Here is a 19738-nt window from a genome sequence, read left to right on the forward strand (position 1 = left end):
TTCTCCCCCTCCTCCAGCCGGGGCTGTTGCATGTATGTTGATTTGTTCTCCTCTCTCTGCTTGGCTACCTGTTGCAAGACCAGGTGACTACTACATGCGAGGAGATGGGGATCGAATGGGGATTAGTGGGGGTGCGCTTCGGGGGATGGGTCTTGCTTGGTATCCTCCCCGAGGAAACATTTATTTGCAGCATTAATATCTCCGCCGTAGCAGTTGGGGTATCGTGCACTCCGCGCCCACCCGAAAAAGACCACGAATACGGGGATATGATATTCCTCGTTTTCGATATTACAATTGAGAATGGGAGTTTAGTCCAACATGGGAATGTGAGAAATTTAGAGGCGGATAGACCCGTAATAGGTCCTCTGCTATTAACGGAATAACACAAGTTTGCAAGTGGCCTTTCAAACAAGGCGATCCACAAGCTAGGCAGGTGGCCACACTCAATGCTGTGCACAGCTACAGACTCCATTTCGTCTTTTGCGATAGGCCCTCATAGTCAAGACTGCGTATGCACGGTCCCCAAGATGGGAACCTGCACATGCCAAATTCATCTTAAACGGCAGTTGAACACCTTCTAAATGGACCCTCGGTAGTGGAAAGTGTGATTCCTGGACGACACCCTCCAATTCTGTTAGGACACGGAACGTCCGCAAGTAGCAACATGCCCCATACGCTGAAAGTTGGAAGTCAAGAATAGAAGCGCCCTTCTCAGCTGTTGACCGGAAACCGGAAACCGTTGCGAGGAGCTCGCTGCCAGGGCACAATCTTCTAGCCGCCGCCCCCGAGGGTCTGTGAGCAAGAGACGACGCGTATATTTGTGGGGATCAATTAATTCCTATAAGGTTTTACAAAATTTACCATCGTACTTAATTATAGCTTAACTAAGGCTAAGGAAAAGAAGTTAACGCCCCAAACAGGTAGGAAAAGAAGGAAAAGAGAACAGTGGTGACCATAAAGACAGGCAAGGAGAAAATGGAACACACACAATCGGCCCGGGCTCCAGTCCTTTTGCGCAAGACAAATTCTTTACGTATACGGAGCCGGCAACGTAAGTCTAACCCCGACGTCTTGTGCATACGTGGGGCATCACAGGATCGAGATTTCCCCACACCCTCAGCATTCCCCAGATTCTCCCATGATGCATATCCTGGAAGCGAGGAGGAAATGTGCGGGGAGTGAGAAGCGTGGCAGACGGCTACTAAACCAGTTTAGGTAGCACAGCCGTGATCGTCTGAGTAAACGCCGGGGTCACATTCTCGGTGCAAAATTTGCCGCATTCAGTATCTTATTGTCAGACTACTGACAACAGCCTTTCACTGTACCATAAGACACGAGCGGAGTTCCTTTGAGAGCGGGGAGTTAGAACACGTCTAGGTGCGTGTGATACCTCGGATGAAGTCGAGTTGTGATTGCACATGTGATTTTATCCATTTCATGTGAGATCCGGTGTGGGAAGGGGTACCTGCTGTGCACGGAGAAGTCATCCTAGGATGCATGATTGAAAGGAAAGAGAGCCTACTATCAGAACAGACCCGTTAGACTCTGATCGATCCACGAAATGGAGTTGACTGAGTGGACTCGGATCTTGAGATATGAAATCACCCTGGAAAGATCTTTACTACAGCCTTGATACGGTTGGAATCTCTCGAAGATGCGCATCACGAAGGGCACCAAAGCGTGGAGTCTCCTGAATTTATCCACACTCGAGCGTTGACGATCTGGAAACATAGACTTAGTGAGAAGATGGATTGCAACTTTGTCGGGGGAAATTCGCCCTCTGGATGCCGAAGGATCGATCTTCACTTTCACAGTTGAAAGGCAATGGGGCTGTTGACAAGTGAGCGGATCGGCTGCGGACACACTCTCAAACCATAGTGCATGGTTTATGTTCAACAAGAACGAAGACGAATGTTGGAAACTATTCCCTTCATACCCCCTATAGGTCATATCAGTCTTCCTAATTACTCAAGTAGTCTGTAACCAATCACTTGCAAACCTCAATGTTCACCGTATAGGGCGTTGGGGTAATCATGCCGCGGTCGGCAAGATACAATTATAGGAAATGAGTCTTAATTGTAAGACAAACTCCACTTTGGCAAAGTTGTGTAACAGTCAAAACAAAAAAAGTCAGGTCTAATGGGAAGTGAGGGTGCATTGTGATAATACCCCTCAATAACGACGGCAACTTCGGCCGTGCGCTTCTTTAAAATCTTCACTAGACCTCCTCTCACCTTCGGGACCTTCTCGCGAGTCTTCTCCACAACACATTGATATGTTAATGCACAATAGCCCACACCTCACACTCATACAGAATGTCTTTCTTGGCTAGGCTGGCAACGCCAACGACTGTATCGGGAGGCCGGTGTCCGCCTGCTGTCCTATCCACTTCAGGAGCGTCAGTAACATGCCTGATATCTGCGAGATGCAGATGAATAATCGCAGCATCCATAGTCAAAGACTACATACAAGCAACCTGAACATCGAAAACTATTGAACACTAGGAAGCATAGCATAACAATCGACTTACTGAAGTCTGTCCAAAGTTCACCCCAACCGCGATCAACCACATCCGTCTGATCAATCTCAGGATGACCCGTTTCTTTCACGATATAATGCTTGACCTAAATATAGAAGGGGAAGAAGAAAAAAAACCCCCCAGACTACGTGTTAATTGATTCGAACATTCCCGAGGTGCGGCGCAAGGCGACTGACCTGAACAATGTCTCGAGGTGTGGCTCCAGCAGCAGCCAGGCAAGCCTGGATCTTGGCATACGCAATCAAGGCCTGCTCAGGCAGTGTCTTCGGGTTGTCTGAAGATGCCGGATCGCACCCTGTAAGACCGGCGAGGGTGACGAGACGCGACATTGGGAAAAGAGGAGTGACCGCCACGTGGTTGTACGTAGGAGGTGGGGCCGGTACGCCTTCTGGGTTGAACGTGCGGGGCTGAACCGCAGACTGTTGCTCCATGACTTGAGCTGTACTTCCTTGAGCTGATTGAGAGCCGTGAAACAAATAAAGACACTCTCTGGTCTTCTAATTGTGTAGCGTCGGTCTTTTGCAGTGTCGCGAATCGCGAACCTCTTGGCACGAAAGAACGGAATGACATAGGCACGAAGAAAACAAAAAACTCGGCAATTAGGCTATATTAGCGCCACTCAGTCACCTTGATAACATGCTTAGCAGCACAATCATTACGTGCCAGGCGCATTACGTCGTTTGTTCCTAGTGCCAAGCAGAAGCCATCTATAAACCATATGTCCAAATGGAACAAATTGAGCCAATGATGATATCTATTAAGTTGTCCGATTTTAGGAATAAAAAAATATCAGGTAGCTCACCCTATATTAATCAATCATGTATTCCTGCACGCCCTATGAGAACCAAACTGCTATGGTATCAACATGCATGAAACGGATGTCTCAGTTAGAGAAATGATCGGCAGAGATGAGCGTCTGTAACTTGGGTCAACTGGGAAATGTAAAGTTGGCATTATTGAGTCTTCGGTAGATGTTAGACTTGCTTGTTATCCTCTCCTTTCACTAGGTCGAAGGGTGCAGGCACTCGACAACACTCTAGTTGATAAATTGGTGTACTATTATGTAATTATTGATTGTTCACCAGGGTTCAAACTCCTTTTTGGTTGCACGGCGCTTAAGGATGTCTCAACAGAGCACTTGATCAGACTCCAGATTGCAACCCGTGTCAGTTGTCTATAGTTGATGCCCCTTAAACTTTCATCACCCATTCTGTTCACAGTACTTCTATAGTATTGATGCATACCATTGACAGTATATTTTGTGGATACCTGGTGGGTTCTCAGACCCGAGGGCCGAGGGGTCTGCAGCAGATTTTTCCTGGAACCGCGAGGTCGGACATAATGACCTGATCGTTAAGCCTGTTTCATATTTAGCCCAGCCTCTTGTCCTGTTCAAGACACTGTCCATCCCTTTACCATCAAGACTCACAGCGCAAATCCACGCCTTTTGAGCTTCACAATGACTAAAGAGTACAGCACAGCTCCTATTCTCGCTGGGCAGGGCAGTTATTCTGTTCCAGCAGAGGCTCAGAAGGTATTTCTGAATGGCGTCCTGCAAAATCCCCTGATTCAACAATCCCTTCCACCGGAGGCTCTCGACCTCGCAAACCGCATCACTTTTGAAGGAAGCGACAAGCCAAGCCTGCCGATCAATTGGAGATTTGCAGAAAGCATTTCGGCCTTGAAGGCTTATGAGGCTACAGTTCTCAATGTATTGTTGAGAAGGAAGTACGGTGCAGAGCCAGTGCGAGTGAATATCAATACGTGAGTGCTTCTGACGTGGCTTGATTATGAGGATTGGACACTTCAACTGATATCATGATCCAGGGACCATGCTCAGCTCTTCATCATGTCCACACTGATCTGGCAGCTCAACCCGGACAAAGAATGCTTGACTCTCTCATCCTTCGCAGATCCCAAGACGAAGGATGTGATATCGAAATACTTTCCCAACTGTGACAAACATGACAACTTCAACCCTCTTTACCGCGACCTGGCCACAAACATATATCGAACCAAGGACGATCGATTCTTCCACCTCCACGGTACATAGTCCCTCTTCTATTCCAAACTTTCGAACAACCCCCAAAAAGCCTCTACTTATTAACTAAAACATTTTTCTTTTTAAAAATGGGATAGGCTCGATGGATCCCGGCCCAACGTTGAGAAGCGTAGGCCTTCCTCCAGACATGGAGCTGACCACTGAAGAGGAGGCGCTGGCCCCATTCACGGAAGCAGTGTCCAAGCTGACCGCAGACGAGCTCCAACACCTGGCGACAGACGTCTACCGCCAAGCCGGCACCATCTGCAACACAGCCGAAGAGTTCCGCAACAGCGAGCACGGCAAGGCCAACGCGCACGTCGGGCTGTTCGAGGTGCACGCCCACGAGAACCCGCTCCAGAAGCCCTGCTGGTGGCCTGACTCGGCATCGACAGGCACATCGGTGGCACGCCCCCTCGCAGGGCTCAAGGTGGTCGACCTGACTCGCATCATCGCCGCCCCGGCCATCTCGCGCGGGCTGGCGGAGCTGGGCGCCAGCGTCATGCGCATCACCGCGCCGCACCTTACGGATATGTCTGTGCTGCACCCTGACCTGAATCACGGCAAGTGGAACGCGTCTCTGGATCTGCGACAGGAGGCGGATCGGGAGACGCTGCGTGCGCTGATTCGTGATGCCGATGTCGTCCTTCAGGGGTATCGGCCGGGTGTTCTTGATAAGTATGGATTTGGCCAGCAGGACATTGTGGATATGTGCAAGGGCCGGGAGAGGGGCATCATCTCTGCGAGGGAGAACTGCTACGGCTGGCAGGGGCCGTGGATGCATCGAAGTGGTTGGCAGCAGATCAGCGATGCGGTATGTGTTGATCTCATCATCCATAATAGTCGTTTCTGCGTTTACCGATGACCGCATTTATCAGTCTTCCACTGACCATAATGAACAGAACTGTGGCGTCTCCTACGAGTTCGGCCGAGCAATGGGAAATGATGAGCCGGTTACGCCTGTTTTCCCCAACTCAGACTACTGGTATGTCCTCCTGTGTTATTGGATCATATCTCCAAAAGTCTAATCTGACCAAACTGGTTACCAGTACCGGAGTTGCCGGCCTGACGGGTATTCTCACCGCTCTGATTCAGCGAGCTGAGAAAGGAGGTTCATATACCGTTGATGTAAGTTGATCTGTTTGCATATTGAAATATTGCGACACCTCTAACTCCAGCAAAACAGGCCGCTCTGAATTACTATTCTCGCTGGCTGGTCGACCACGTCGGAACATACAGCGACGATGTGTGGCAAGACGTATGGAGACGGAATGGATCGCCAGTCTTCCGGCATTTCCACAATAGTAAGTACCTCAGCACCAAAGTGAAGGAATCTCTCTCACGAGGCGGCGTAACTCTGTATTGGAGGGGGCTCGGACTGACTTTGCGATTCAAAGTGACATACTTGATCCCTCGCACCCTCGAGGCTGTGAAACAAAGCAGCGGCGACACCTTGTTCAACCCAGCATTCTTCACCCAGGTCCACTCCAAGTGTATCAACGCCGATCTGAGAATTGTTGCTCCGGTCTTGAGATTCCCAGGGGGAGAAGTCAAGCCTGGGTTCCACGTTGGCACGCGCGGCAATGGCGTAGATCAGCCTCGGTGGCCGGATGACTTGAGTGTTGAAGTGGTGGAATAAGGGACCATGAATACACCCATGCAATCATACGATAAGCTGGACTTTGGCCAGTCATGTATTCAGAGTCATTTATAGATAGTGATTCGTTACCGTACGCCTTGTCTGATGGTCTTTGTGGGCTTGTTTGGTCTTAGAAACTTGAACGAGGCAACCTTTACAAAATCTACAAAACCTTTAGCCTTTTCAAGCCTCCCATTTCGATGAACGTCGTAGTCTACTGGGGCTCCTAGGTTTCATCATACCTCAGACACGAGACTGGTGAATACTGCATGTGTTCAGAACCCTAACCCTTTCATCTTAAACCTCCAGGCAGCAACGGCTAAAACACGAGTAATATTAGTAAACAAAAAAAGGGTGGGGAGACTTAACCTATGTGTTTGGCTTGTCACTTTGGAATCATTATAAACTTGTAGACATATGTAAGCTGCCGCACTGACTTACAAGAACCTCAAAAAGTTATCATGTGCAACCTGACATGGTTCGACCGAATCTGAGGGTCCGTAAGCATTGACCTTGTCCCCTCTTCCATGAAGTCTTTGTTCCACCTCTTTTTTTCTTCACATCGCGTGAACACGAGCTGACCCCATTTTCTAGCATCACTAGCCCAAGATGCAGATTGAGGGTCCTCACACCAAAGAAGAGGCGGCGCTCTTCCGCGAAGCTTTACTTTGCAACACCACCCTGCTTGAAGTCCTGTCTCGAGCCGCCACCATGGACCTCCCAGATTGGTATCTCGCCGCTGGCTCCCTGACCCAGACCGTGTGGAACATGGTGACTGACCAGCCGCCCGAGACTGGCATCGATGACTACGACCTAGTCTACTTCGACAACACAGACTTATCATGGGAGGCAGAAGACCGCGTGATCCAGCAAGGGGCCAAGATCTTCGAGGGTCTGCCCACGAGAGTAGAGATTCGGAATCAAGCCAGGGTGCACCTTTGGTATCCGCAGAAGTTTGGCGTCCCGTTTCCGGAGAATACGTCCACAGAAGGGGCCATTTCGCGGTGGATGACTGGCACGGCGCTGTTTGGGGTGCGGCTCCTACCTGACGGGGACTGGAAGGTTTTTGCGCCGTGGGGGTTCACAGATATCTTGAACCTGGTCGTGCGGCCGAATCCAGTCAGTGCAAACAAAATGCTGTATGAAAAGAAGGTCGACAGGTGGCGGGGGATCTGGCCTGGTCTGACAGTGCTCCCCTGGCCGGAAGGCCCATCCAAGGTGAACGAAGAGGGTTCATCAGACGTAGGGCATATAGACACTGTAACGTCATCATCTTCTCAATGAAAGTGTATGTACACAATAGATTACTACATGAAGCCTGTATCAAAGTACCATCCCGCATGAGTCTTTGCCCAGGGTGGACCTTGAGGGACGCAGCCACGATGCAAATTAGAGATACAAGTGTCCACGAGATAAAAAAGTATATACTTGTCAATAAATCCAGCACTGAAACAAGCATCATTTCGCTGCCACATCTTGCAAGCCCGACTTTCCTTTTGCTCGATCATCCTGTCTAAACCATAGAGACCAGCCAGACCCTCGCCCCCCTAGCGATGTGCGGATGTCTCGAAACTTGAAAAAGTCCAGAGACGGCTGAAGAAGCAGGCCAAGAGAGAACGCAGACGACTCCCGGGGCGAGCATGTTGAACACGAGCTGATGCTGCACCTGTCGATCGGGTCTCGTTTCGGCCGTGGGTCAGTCGAGTTGTGCAGCCTGAATTTATTCTGTAGTCTCTGGACCGGGCAATCGACAGTCGCGGCACACTGATCGCGCCCTTCAAGGTCTTTGTCGTCGGCCCCCGAGATGTTCAGGTCAGGTGACTGCTTTTCTGTTGATCCTGACAGGCTTTGTGCATCTTTTGCATCTGCGAGGCCGTCTCTCGCGTTTGCAGACGTGTTTGTTCTGGACGTTGTGCCCGACGACGTACTCTTGAGCTTGGTGATGGACCGCCCAAAATAAGGGAGAGAGCCGCCACGTTTTCTGAGCCGCACTATGAAGTAGAAGAGGAGTGCAATCACAACGACGGCAGAGCTGCTACCGGCTGAGAGAAGGTCAGTCTTTGATTCAACGTAGTTACCTCTCGGACACGTGGGATGTGCAAACTTACCAGCAATGCCAGTCACTTGGGCTGAGGACATTCCAGACCCTGATCCTGACCCTGAGGACACAGATGCCGGAGCGGGAGATGAGGACAATGCTGTCGAGGTAACTTGTGCTGCGAGCGTGGCAGTGGCAGTCTGCAATTGCACTGATGGTGCTACTGAAGGTGGTAGTGGGTTTTCGACTGATGGCGTTTGACTGGCCACTGGGATCGACTGTACTGAGGTTGAAGTCTGGGTAGAGAATGACGTTTGAGTCGAAGAGGTAGTTAGGGATAAGATAGAGGTCGTCAGTTCAGTAGGTGCAGGTGGCGCCACCTCAGGCACGACTCCTGGCTGGACTGCCGCTGGAGTTGGTGATGACAGCACAGACGTTGACTGGGTTTCAATACTGGACGAGGTTTGTGTATATGACGAGGATGAGTATGTCTGCGTCGTGGTTGTCTCCGTCTGCGGTCGACTGTTGTTGTGTTGCGAGCTTGTCTTGGGATCTTGTTCTGGGTTCTGACCCTGATGCTGCCCACTGCCCTGATTCTGATTTTGTCCTTGCTCTTGATCCTGAGATGATCCCTGGTTCTTGTCGCCGCTATTATTTGGACTCTGCCCCTCCTTCTGGTATCCGTTTTCACTTGGCTCCGGACTGCCACTACCCTCGCCCTCAAATCGGCTGTTCCCCTGCTGCGGCGGGGCTTGACCCTCGCCCGAGCTCTTATCTTGACCATAATTCTGACCTCGATTCGGGGCTTGGCTCGAATCTTCATGTTGCCCGTTGTTACCATTGCTCTGGTCTTCTCGACCACCTTCTGTTGTATCAGCCGAATGGCTTTCCGGCGAGCTTGCTTGATCTGGGCGCTGGTTTTGAGCGTCGAAATTCCCGTCGTTAGGAAATTCGTGCGGCTGTGCAGTTTGTCGTTCCGAGATCATTTTCGCTGGATCTTCCCACGACTCTCTGGCGGCCTTCCACCGCAATACTCCCATCTCTTCTGCAGCCGATGAGAAGCACTAAACAGGCCGAAATTGTGTGATGTAGTGGCGAATGGGCCTCAAAGGGATTAAAATTCGATGCCTTGCTCAGACAGAAACCCATTGACAGCCATGGGTGGGAAGATTGTCCTCGGTAGCACACCGGTGACTTCAATAGAATGATTCTCGACAACAAAAAAATCGTCCAAGCCATCTGGCACCCACTCGATACTTCAGAGGATCAGATCGGTCTTTGAAGAGCACTTCACATCTTTCAGACGACAGAGGGTGTTCGTCCCCTTGAAGAGCTCTCAGTTCGGATACGTCTCGCCATTCTCCTTGCCTAGCCTCCATTGACGACCAACCCCCTCTAACCAGCTTCACCCAGCAAATCAGTGTCAAAAACATGGGCCGAAAGCCTGAGCGCTCCTCCGCCCGATCACTTCCCGCGCCTGAGGGCGTAGCAAATAAGGCCTTCTGCCATGGCAAGCTAGCTACGTGTGGACAGAATGAACCCTGGCACATGATGTGCTATGGCCTCTGCGCCGATTCGTTTGGTGGATCAAACAACAGTGGCGGCGAAAGGGATGCTGTGATAGGCCAGCTGGTTGCGGTTGGGGATTCTTGCCGAATAAGCTTCAGCCTGAAACCAAATCAGGCCAAACCCACAAGACATCAGTCGAAACAACCCCCATTTAAAATTCCGAGCACGGATATGCGGTGCCTAAAGTTCCGAGTGCAACACTCTCCTACAAGCATGATTATTACCTAGAATTTGTCTGGTGTATAGAAATGTCGATATGTGGGCTTGTTCTTGAGTTCAGATTGCTTTTCACCCCACAGCTTCACATCCCATCAGTGGAAGTTCAATGCAGACATGGTCTGTACTCGTGTGAGATTAGCTATGTCGGCTCATGTTTTAGACGGGATGATAGCTGTTGAAAGATTGCGGAGAGATGGAAGCTGTTAACTTCCTTCATAGCTCTGGCTTTCTGAGGTCTCGACGAATTAAACAATCACTTCAAATTCCTCAGCATGTCTCATTTCACTTGATTGAATCTCAACAGCACATTCCAATAGCCCTGTGAATTTCATAATGTCTCAACACTGTATCAATTTTACGTAGCTCTTCACTCTGATTATATTTTGCTGAATGCTATGACTATGGACTTTCTCATGACAACTGCTCCGTAAGGTTAATTAAGTAATTGAAGCTTGCGAGCTTATGGCTTCTATGTTGACTGTTTTGAGTAAGTCTATAGATATCTGCTCACTCGCTGCAGATATTGTAAAGGCATCTCACCGAAATTGCGCGTATCTAAGTATTGTTATGAAACGTCATATTCCCGACAATATCAATTACAAAGTATACTATCAGTCTGTCATCTGGTTTATGAAAATGGTCCTGATGCATGTCTCCTGACCTGTTGTTAACAACTTATTAAGGCCCCTCTCGGAGATACAACCACGCAAGATGGTTCGATGGAAGCTCGTCCTGTCTGGTCAAGGAGCATTACGTTGTACCAATGACCTCATCATTTAGGTATCGCCCGCTCATCTCACGGGTAGTAACCGTGTACCACGATGCACAGAAGCATCACCAACGAGCCTCGGCCTCATGAGCAGTCGAGCATAGCTCCATTCCGTAATCAGCCGAGTTTGCTGCTTTTTTATGGTCAAACTCTCGCTCCCGTTCAGCGAACTCGGAAGGATTGGCGCCTCACATACAACTGAATCGCATTGACGGACATCCGACCCAGGCAGAGAGAGAGAGAGAGAGAGAGGTTACATTGCCGTGGAGTGCTTGGAACCCGGGTCTCCGAGACGTCGATGGAGGCAAATAGTTTTCAAGACCATTATCGACACCATCATCGCCACCATCACCCACAGCTGAAATGAATGCTGTCTAACGTGACACGGAAAAAGATCACAGAGGGTACTAGCTCTGAATAGAAACAGTAACGTTGTTAGCAAGCGGATACCTTTCAAGAAAAGAACTAAATTAATAGTCAGTAGTCAGCACGCTCTTGAGTACGATTTGCCATTCGAATTCAGCCTCACATGAGTAAGTAACTAGTATTTTTCTCATTCCAGGCTACCATGACATCAATAATTCTACGAAGCAACGTTTTGAACAGCATCCTCGATCAGGACCACGACACAGCCTTCCTGAACACTTAAGTCTCCTAGAAGAAACTGCAAGGGATCTTCTCATCCAGCTCAAGTGTCTTGGACGTCCTCGTTCCACCGCGTAAAAATTCATCTTGGCACCCTACCGTCAGTAAAAGCGGTGAGTGGACACAGCAGATGCCGAGACGGTAGGCACAAAATAACACAGCCCAGCCACAAGTAACGTTGGAGAGATCTTCCCGCAGCGGTTCCCAGGACGCAAGGGAATACGAGGGCTTGGCAACCCCGTATCCCATCCACACCTTTTTGGGCTTGTCGATGTCATCCCGAACGGGTCAACTTAGCGGGCCCTTGGGTTGGGCCTTCTATCCCAAAAAGGCGGTCTCTGTTGATTCAGGGCTAAAAATGGTAGTAGCATCCATTGTCTTGCAGCAGCTACTATGCGGCGATCATCGCGCTCATCCGCCAGGCGGAGTAGTAAATCAGGGCACAGGAACAGGAAAGGACGAAAAGGAAGAGGGGAAAAAAAGAATAAAGTCGTCACGATGCCCTTTATCGTGAATCCTCTCTCTCATCAGATTATAGCCCAAACCTGCATCCAACTCCTAATTAAAACATCCAGCTCCTACTTGAGAAGATTCCGCCGTTGACTTTCATCCGCCCCATCACACTCATCTAAAAATCAAGGACGATGCATCTCCTCTACACCTCCTCCCTCCTGTCCCTCCTCCCCTACGCGCTGGGCCGGTCCACACCAAAGACCCTGCCCCAGCGCGACGATGCCTCCTCCACCTCCTCCTGCTCCGCAACATCCTTCGACGAGGCCGGCTGGACGATCGAGGACTTCGACTACCACGCCTCCTACGTCTTCAGCACGCCCGCGCACCAGAACTCATGGGGCTACGCCAGCTTCAACCTCACCAACCCGGCCGTGCCCGACACCGTCGCGTCGTGCAGCGCATCCAGCGACCAGCTCGAGGACTTCTTCTACGGGACCGTCTGGTACGACTGTGCGGGGTCGGACGCGGCGCCCGCTACCTTCGCCTTCAGCAGGCCCAGCGGGGAGCTGGACATCAACCAGACGTGGGTGTGTGATGATGAGGACCCGCAGTACCCGTAAGCCAAGTCCTTTACCTTGTTTTTGGTCTCTTCTTCCTTTTCTTCCTCTTTGATTATTGTTATGATTCATCATCATGATTCTCTCGACCGGTACTTGGTGGCTGATGATGAAGCAAAACCCCAGAACAACATTCACCGCCTATGGTAAGATCAATTTGACGCTTGACTGCACCGAGACAACATATCAGAATGAGAATTGGACCATTGGCCAGATCTACTCGGACAGGGAAGTCACATGTGCGCCCGTGTCACTTCACCTGGAGCCGTACGAGATGACAGGAGTAGCCTAGAGCTCATATACAATTGATAATCACCAGAACAGATGCTGAATCCGTTTTACGTTTAATACTAGCAATTATCACACCAGAGAATATAAGGCAGATCACAAAGCCACCTACATTTGATATGTATCAATAGCAGCAGAGCATGACAAATGAAAATCGTAGAGTTTTAAGTATTTACTCTTCTTGTCTATCTCAACATGGCCAATCGAGTGAGGCCCTTTTCTTCGTTTCCCTTCCTCCTCCAATCCAACGATGAATGCATCTTTGCTTGTGCTAAGATTCATTGGAGATAAGGTCAGAGAATCACCGCACCATGTATTTAAACGCCAACGCAATCCTCAACTTCAGGTCCCATCGTAGCGTCACCTAATAATGACGCTAGAGCGCTCTGTTCTGGCGAGGCTCTATTGTGGACCCGACCGTCCACAACACCAGTAAGTAGATTCCGAAAAGCCAACCATAAATCGAACGCCAGCTCCTCTGAACGCCGCAGAGAAGTAATGTCCTCGCGGCATCGAGGAACGATGCCTCCGTTCGCATCAAAGATATATACTATTCCTTCCCCAGAGACGCTCGTACACAGGTATTATTTCACCCCTTGCCTACCGCCGCTCTGAAACTGTACAGACATTTGGAATTGAAAGAAGAAGACAGAAAAAGGTAAAAAGGTCCTCAAGACAAGGTAGTCTAGAGGTTTGCTGGAGACTTGTCGTACCCAGCCACGTTGCTTTCGAGCCCCTAACTCTGCATACTTGCTCTTCGCAAGTCCAGCATCATCTTCTCCACCAAGTCTTCATTGCCTGCTGGAGTTTCGGGAAATTGCCTGACAGCCACACGATTCGCAGCTAATTCCGAGGGAGTTGTTGCTTGAGTTCCGAATGGCCTTTGCTCATGCTTGGCGCCCAGGTCTGGCTGAGAAGGAGTGCGGAGACGAGGGAAGTGGCTCAGGCTGGAACGCGGAGTATGGCTGCGGCTACGAGGCATTCGAAATTGTGTTTCTGTGGCATCGGATATTCTGCGCAACTGATGCTTCAGCTGCTGAGCCGGGGATTCGTGTGTATCGGGGTCCACGTCCATAGAACCAGGGCTGAAGGGACGTTGTCCTGTTGATGGAATGCCCGCTGATGATATGGGAGGTATGGACGCCATGGGATAATTTTGCAACGCGGCTGCGACGGTCTTCGCGCCACCTGAAAGGTCCGACGTTGGATGTCCAGCTTGGCTCGGATTGTACGTCATCTGTGATGATGAGTCGGCCTGCATTCTCATTGCAGTGTGAAATGGATTTTTAGGGACTGACGATGTGCGCTGATGACCCGGGTCTCGAGCCGAAGATGATGATGGCGACATAGCTGGAGCATACGAAGAAGTCGGAGACGCCGCGCCGTAGCGGGGTGACGCACTTGACGAGGCCGGGTTCGAGGATGGGTGCGATGGTGGGGGGCCCGTCAAGCCTTGTAGGCCTCCACCCAGGTTGAAACTAAGCCGCCGGTTGCCGTTGTTGTTGTTGTTCTTGCTGAAGGGGACAGCGTCGGGTTTCTTCATGAGATGTTTCCGAAGGTCACCTTCGTAGCCATTCGTGAATCCACCCCACAGTGCATAGGGTGTTCTGTAGCGCGAAGTGTCCCTACGAGCCAAGAACTGCGTTAGAAGCTGAAACAAACGGCACACAAAGGTAGGCTGGCCAGAGTGCTCACCTGTTATGGTAGGATTGGAAGAAACGGAACTTTTGCCAAGCATACTGGGGTGCAGCTTGTGGTGCAGCCTGTGGGGGAGTTTGTGCCAGGTAAGACTGTCCTGACACCGGCTGCTGCTGAGCAGGCAGAGTAGTCTGTGGTAATGGGCCTTGGTGGGGGCTTGGTGAGGCCTGTGATTGCGGATGGGGTGCACCAGCTGGCGCAAACGGATACAGCGCAGCCTGTGTATGCTGAGGAGTCATCACGCGAGCAGACGCGCCGGGTTGGGCTGCATGCACCCAGTCTGACGTATGAGGAGGTCCCGCCGTGAAAGGGGCGTTGACGGGTTGTGAGGCCTGCTGCGGCTGTGGACTGTGAGCCATCAGTACGGATCGATTTGCGGTAAAAGCGCCTGAACCGTTGAACCGAGGATCGGTACCAAATGACAATGGCGGAACACCAATGGTGCCGGGGGTCTGGGTGCCGAATTTCGGAGCACTGAACGGCGTGATCAGCGACGTGTCTACGGGCTTCCTTGGTTTGTAGACATAAGGCTTCTCTGGCTTTGGGGCCGCCTGGGCTCTTGGCTGCGGTGCGTGAGTAGTGCCGTGGGATACGTGGTGTTGTGGTCCAGCGGATGATGGTGGTGGAGGAGGTGGTGGTGGCAGTGGGGCTTGTTTCTTTGGTTTCGGAATGGTATCCAAGAAATGACTCTTGGGGTTGTATTGTGGCCTGCGCGGGTCCTCGGTGTACTGCGCCTTGGCTTCGGTGGAAGTCTTTCCAAGATAGTGCCAGATTTGATTCTCCTTTGACAAGTCCACCTTAATCTGAGCACTGTTCTCGCACTCGGCTGGTTCGCATGTGTGGTACTCCGCCCACACGTAATCCTTGCCGGGTATAGAGCCCTCGACGAACCTGAGGCCAGCTCTCGGGGGCTCATCCGCAGACCGCTTGGCGTTGATCTCCTCTTGGGCCTTCCTGGACGAAGGCATCGGCAATGCGCTTGGTGAGGCTTTGGGCAGATGAAAATCGGCAGGATCGGGCAGAAGCAGCCATTTCCACTCTACCTCGACACGTGAGCTGCGTATAGTTAGCACAATCTCCCTTTCGCTCGGAGGGATAGCATAGAGCGCGTACCCATTTGGGATGATATCCAGTAATAGGGTTTCTTCGTCGTGGCGATTCTCAACGACAACACCAGCAAAAATTTCCTTCCTAAAGAACTGCATCTGGCAGATCTCGCCCTTCTTGAGAGACGCTGCAGCCTTTTTGATGCGGGCATTCTCCTCGAGCATACCGCTATCCATCGTCTTGTCCCGCTTGGTCCGGTGGAAGCGACAGCTGAACTCGAACGCTTGCTCCTTGTACTCAGTTCCATCCTTGTCAAAGACGGGCACGTCACCCTCCTCCACAAACACGCCAGCCGCTGCAGCGCACGTTGCATGATACGAGCGAGGACATTTCTTCTGTGAGCACTGGAAGCAGGCGCCCCGCTTTGACTTGCAGTAAAGGCACTTGAGCTCGAAACGCGCTTTCCCGATGCCCGACGTATTAAACACGATCTCTTCCCCGTTGACAGTCTCGATGTATGTCTCAGGAAGGTACAGTGCACAGAAACGATGCGCCTTGCGACCATCGTCTGTTGCAAGGATCTCGCACCCAGCCATGTCGTTGGGACACAGACAGCAAGGTGGTTCGACATGCGTCTTGACCCGCAGCCGGAGCTTCTTGGGCTTGTCTTTCTTGTCCTTGCTGATCCTCGCACGCTTCCGTTTCTGAACACCAGCCTTAATGCGGACAGCATGGCTCGAAGGCGGTGACGGAAGGCCAGTCTCGTCATCATCCTCGTCCTCGTCATCATCCTCGTCTTCATCATCGTCTTCGTCCGAGTCCCAGTACTCTGGCGTCGGCTCGCCGCGCATCTTTCTCTCGATCTCGTAAACATCAACCCAGACGCTGTCCTGGGCCTGTGCGCATTCGCACTTCTTGGCGATCTTTCCCATGGGCAGCCACGAGTCCAGGGCGAAATTGACGGCTTCGGCGCAGTTATAGCCCAGATTGTACCCAGAGTGGTAACCATAGGGATAGGTGACCACAAACTCCCCTGGGTAGGAGAGGCACTTGTTGACCTTGATGTTGTATTGCTGGAGGAGATGCGAGGGGGATATGAGGAAGGCCTTGTGGCGCAGGAACTGATCGCAGGCTTTGGCCTCGGTGGGCCAGATGCTCTTCATGGCTGCCTCGAACCGACGGGCGTCGGCCTGCGATATACTGTACCATTGCTTGGGGGCGCCGAAATGAAGATAGTTGATGCTGTAGAGATCAACGTCTTCCAAATGCCATGCGAAAGTAGCCTTCCACATGCCTAGGTAGAGATAGGCTGTATTAACGCCAGGTACTTTTGTGCCAAGCACATCCAAAAGATTGGGTAGCTTGTTCAGATTCCATAGCTCGGTGTCCTCGTGAAAGAGGGTGCCCATGAGATCGGCCCCATAGAGCGGGGTGGCGTAGGTCAGCGTCTTCCAGTAGGTGCGCTCAAGCTCCTCGCAACGCTCTGGCGTATAATCGGAGATGTCCATGTTGTAGTCAAAGTCCTTGAAAGCCTCCTCGTCTATCATGGCTGAGCCCTCGCGCCTGCTGTACTTGCGACGAGCAGACGTAGACTGGACTTTGGGTTTCGCCTGTCTGCTGAACCCCATCCGTCTCGGCGGCTCATCCGCACAGTCGTCCTCCTCCTCCTTGATACCGGGGTCCTGCTCGATGGAGTCAACGACGCCCTCACCCTTGTCGTGCACAGCAGGGTTAGGAGACTCGGGGGTCATGGGTCGGTCCTCGGCATCGGTGTCGTCATCCTTAATGATCTTCCTAGGCCTTCCGCGCCCACCACCCCGACCCCCTCGGCCTCGTTTAGCGTTCCTGCCACGGCGGCTAGGCGTACTCGCAGTAGAAGGAGTGCTGGGCTTGCCTGCGGCGGCAGCACCTCGGGTACGGGCCGTGGGCTTGGGCTTGTCGGCATTGGCGCGACGCTCCCCACGTCTGGCGGGAGGCTGGTGCTCGCTCTGATCGCACAGTTGTCTCCACTGAGGCACATTGTATGATCGCTGATGGAGGATATTGACCTGACGGTAAGTTCCATTGAAGCCCATGATGTCTTGTTTGATCGGTTCGCGGACTCGGACTTGTTTAACGAGGTCGTCGAGGGGTGGTAAGGAGTCCTTCCACTCCTGGGGAGGAATAATCTTTATGATGCCAGATTTCATGCCATAAGAATCGACTGCTGCCATCTATTTCGAATTCAAAAGTTAGTGAGCGGCTTGACGCATTCTAGGCGCACATGCCCGCCTCGGCGCAAACGTACAAATTTCTTGAAATCCTTGAACTGTTCCATGGTGGGCCTGAAGACCGGGACGGTGCCAGACCAATGGTCTGGAAACACCTCGCCGATATCATCATCTTGATCGGGGGTCGGGGCCTGCTCTGGCTGCTCTGGTGCAGCCTCGTCACCAACGTTGTCGCCGCCGGGGGCAGGGCCCCGGGTGGGGTCTGGATCGGAGGCTGCTGCCGACACAGTAGGCGGGGCGGGCGAGTCGAGCCTGATGTCGTCGGCATTGGCAATTGCCTCGTCGAAATCGCTCAGCTCTGAATCGGTACTGCAGTCGACATTGTTCGAATCGGGTGGCGAATGTAAACCGGTGGGCTTGGAGGATAGGGAGGAGGAGTTCGTGGTAGTCTCGTTGGGTTTGCGGTCGAGGTCGGCGCCTAGGTGGGCTTCTGGGGAGTGGGCGACGGCAATAGAGGAGGAAACGACAGAGCCGCCTTCATTGTGAGGTTGAAGTTGGTCATGGTCGTGCTCACGACCGTGAGATTGGCCCGGCGCCGCAGCGCCGGTCGGGTCCGTTGACATGGCGGTTGACGGCGGCCTACATGCGAACGGCACCAGTCAAGTGGCGCAAGTCACCCTGACCTGACCAGACCTGACCTGCGATCCGCCTCTGCTGTCGCTCTCCTTCCTCTGTCGTCTGCGCCTGCTCGAGTTGTCTTGCTCTCCTTGCGCAGCAGGATTGAAGGGATCGTTGTGGGTGGTGGCCTGTCGATCAATTGGCAAACGCAAGTTGAGCCGTTAAACCTGGTCGAGCCAAGGCGTCCAGGGCTGCTTACACGGAAACCAATGGTCAATAAGGTCAGGTCGCCACTGCAGGTAGAGTGGTTGTGTGTGGTTTGACAAGAGGTGACCTCGAATAAGGGCTGTCTGTGGTCTTGTGGGTGAAAGGTTCATAGCTCAAGTCGAAGTCTAAAGTGCACAGCGGCAGCAGGCAGAATGGGTGCAAATGGCCGTTTCGATCCCGAGTCCGCCCCAAGTCCCAAGGGCGTAAGGTGCGGGTGGTGGAGAGCGGTGCTGGTTCTAGCTAGCCCAGATTAGATAAGGCAGCCTTGGACACTGCAGGTGGGATCTCACAGATGGGTCGATTGCGTGTGGGAGATGGGCTGATAGTGTTGGCCTGAACACAGCATGTCCTTGGTCAGCTGGGGAGACTCCAGGGCTCTTAGCAGGAGGTACCTCCCCTTAAGGCACCCTCCCACCTGATTTGTTTGTCACTCGTGCTGCAACCCCTTCCGCACTAAAATATTTGCGCTTGCCCACCACCACATAGTCTATGGTGCTACGACCACGCCTGCCACATTCCACCTGGAGAGGGAGAAAAGGAAGGGGGAGGGAAATATGCACACACTTTAATCCCCATCTGACTCGTGTCTCTGCTTCCCTACTTTCTAAAGTACTGACTTACCTAATGTAACAAATGCATTGTGGAGTTCTGTCTCTTGTGCCTGAGATTAATTTTATTCATTAATGCACGCTTTCTTCCCCCCCCATATGACACGTCACTGCAACCACCTGCATCTCTAGATCTTCAGAGCTCCTGCGCATTATGGTAATAGTTCTGTGTACCAATTGTACGGGCAGTACCGATGGCAAAAAAGCCAGGGGCAAAAAAGAAAAAAATAAGTCACCAGGGCGAGGGGCGCAGGAGGAAAGATTTACCGGAAATGTCTCGAACTGACTATTCTTCTTTAGGAAACAACACCCAAACGGTAACGTCATCTGGAATGCACTGCGTTTCTTCAACCTCGGGCTCTGACAACCCATCATCAATTATATCAACCCGATCAGACGAAAAATACCTAGTGACTCATCTCGTAAGCTCAACTCTTCACAATACACTGAATTTTGTATCTGGTCCATATGAA

At 51.7% G+C, this 19738-nt stretch overlaps 5 protein-coding genes across 5 annotated transcripts; 3 read left to right on the top strand and 2 right to left on the bottom strand.

Moving 5' to 3' along the window:
* Positions 1-2059: 2059 nt before the first annotated feature.
* Positions 2060-2927, bottom strand: M406DRAFT_356002 (uncharacterized protein). The gene is made up of 3 exons (XM_040923320.1): positions 2716-2927; positions 2531-2624; positions 2060-2388 (listed from the first exon to the last, which is right to left on the bottom strand). The coding sequence occupies exons 1-3, from the start codon at positions 2866-2868 to the stop codon at positions 2279-2281; spliced, it is 357 nt and encodes a 118-aa protein (XP_040776608.1). The 5' UTR covers positions 2869-2927; the 3' UTR covers positions 2060-2278.
* A 1071-nt stretch (positions 2928-3998) lies between these two features.
* Positions 3999-6219, top strand: M406DRAFT_37529 (uncharacterized protein; the record flags this gene model as incomplete). Its single annotated transcript, XM_040924030.1, has 7 exons — positions 3999-4289; positions 4461-4584; positions 4679-5394; positions 5504-5565; positions 5630-5708; positions 5767-5884; positions 5978-6219. 7 exons carry the CDS (start codon positions 3999-4001, stop codon positions 6217-6219), a joined length of 1632 nt encoding a protein of 543 aa, XP_040776609.1.
* Positions 6220-6828: 609 nt separating this feature from the next.
* M406DRAFT_36502 (uncharacterized protein) lies at positions 6829-7503 on the top strand (the record flags this gene model as incomplete). Its single annotated transcript, XM_040924002.1, has 1 exon — positions 6829-7503. The coding sequence occupies one exon, from the start codon at positions 6829-6831 to the stop codon at positions 7501-7503; it is 675 nt and encodes a 224-aa protein (XP_040776610.1).
* Positions 7504-8323: 820 nt separating this feature from the next.
* M406DRAFT_329539 (uncharacterized protein) lies at positions 8324-9297 on the bottom strand (the record flags this gene model as incomplete). The annotated part of the gene is made up of 2 exons (XM_040920439.1): positions 8324-8435; positions 8693-9297. The coding sequence occupies 2 exons, from the start codon at positions 9295-9297 to the stop codon at positions 8324-8326; spliced, it is 717 nt and encodes a 238-aa protein (XP_040776611.1).
* A 2748-nt stretch (positions 9298-12045) lies between these two features.
* M406DRAFT_356003 (uncharacterized protein) lies at positions 12046-12898 on the top strand. The gene is made up of 2 exons (XM_040923321.1): positions 12046-12528; positions 12656-12898. Exons 1-2 carry the CDS (start codon positions 12104-12106, stop codon positions 12819-12821), a joined length of 591 nt encoding a protein of 196 aa, XP_040776612.1. The 5' UTR covers positions 12046-12103; the 3' UTR covers positions 12822-12898.
* The last annotated feature ends 6840 nt before the right edge of the window (positions 12899-19738 follow it).

Source organism: Cryphonectria parasitica (assembly GCF_011745365.1).
Source record: "Cryphonectria parasitica EP155 unplaced genomic scaffold M406scaffold_4, whole genome shotgun sequence".
Classification (NCBI taxonomy): Eukaryota; Fungi; Ascomycota; class Sordariomycetes; order Diaporthales; family Cryphonectriaceae; genus Cryphonectria; species Cryphonectria parasitica.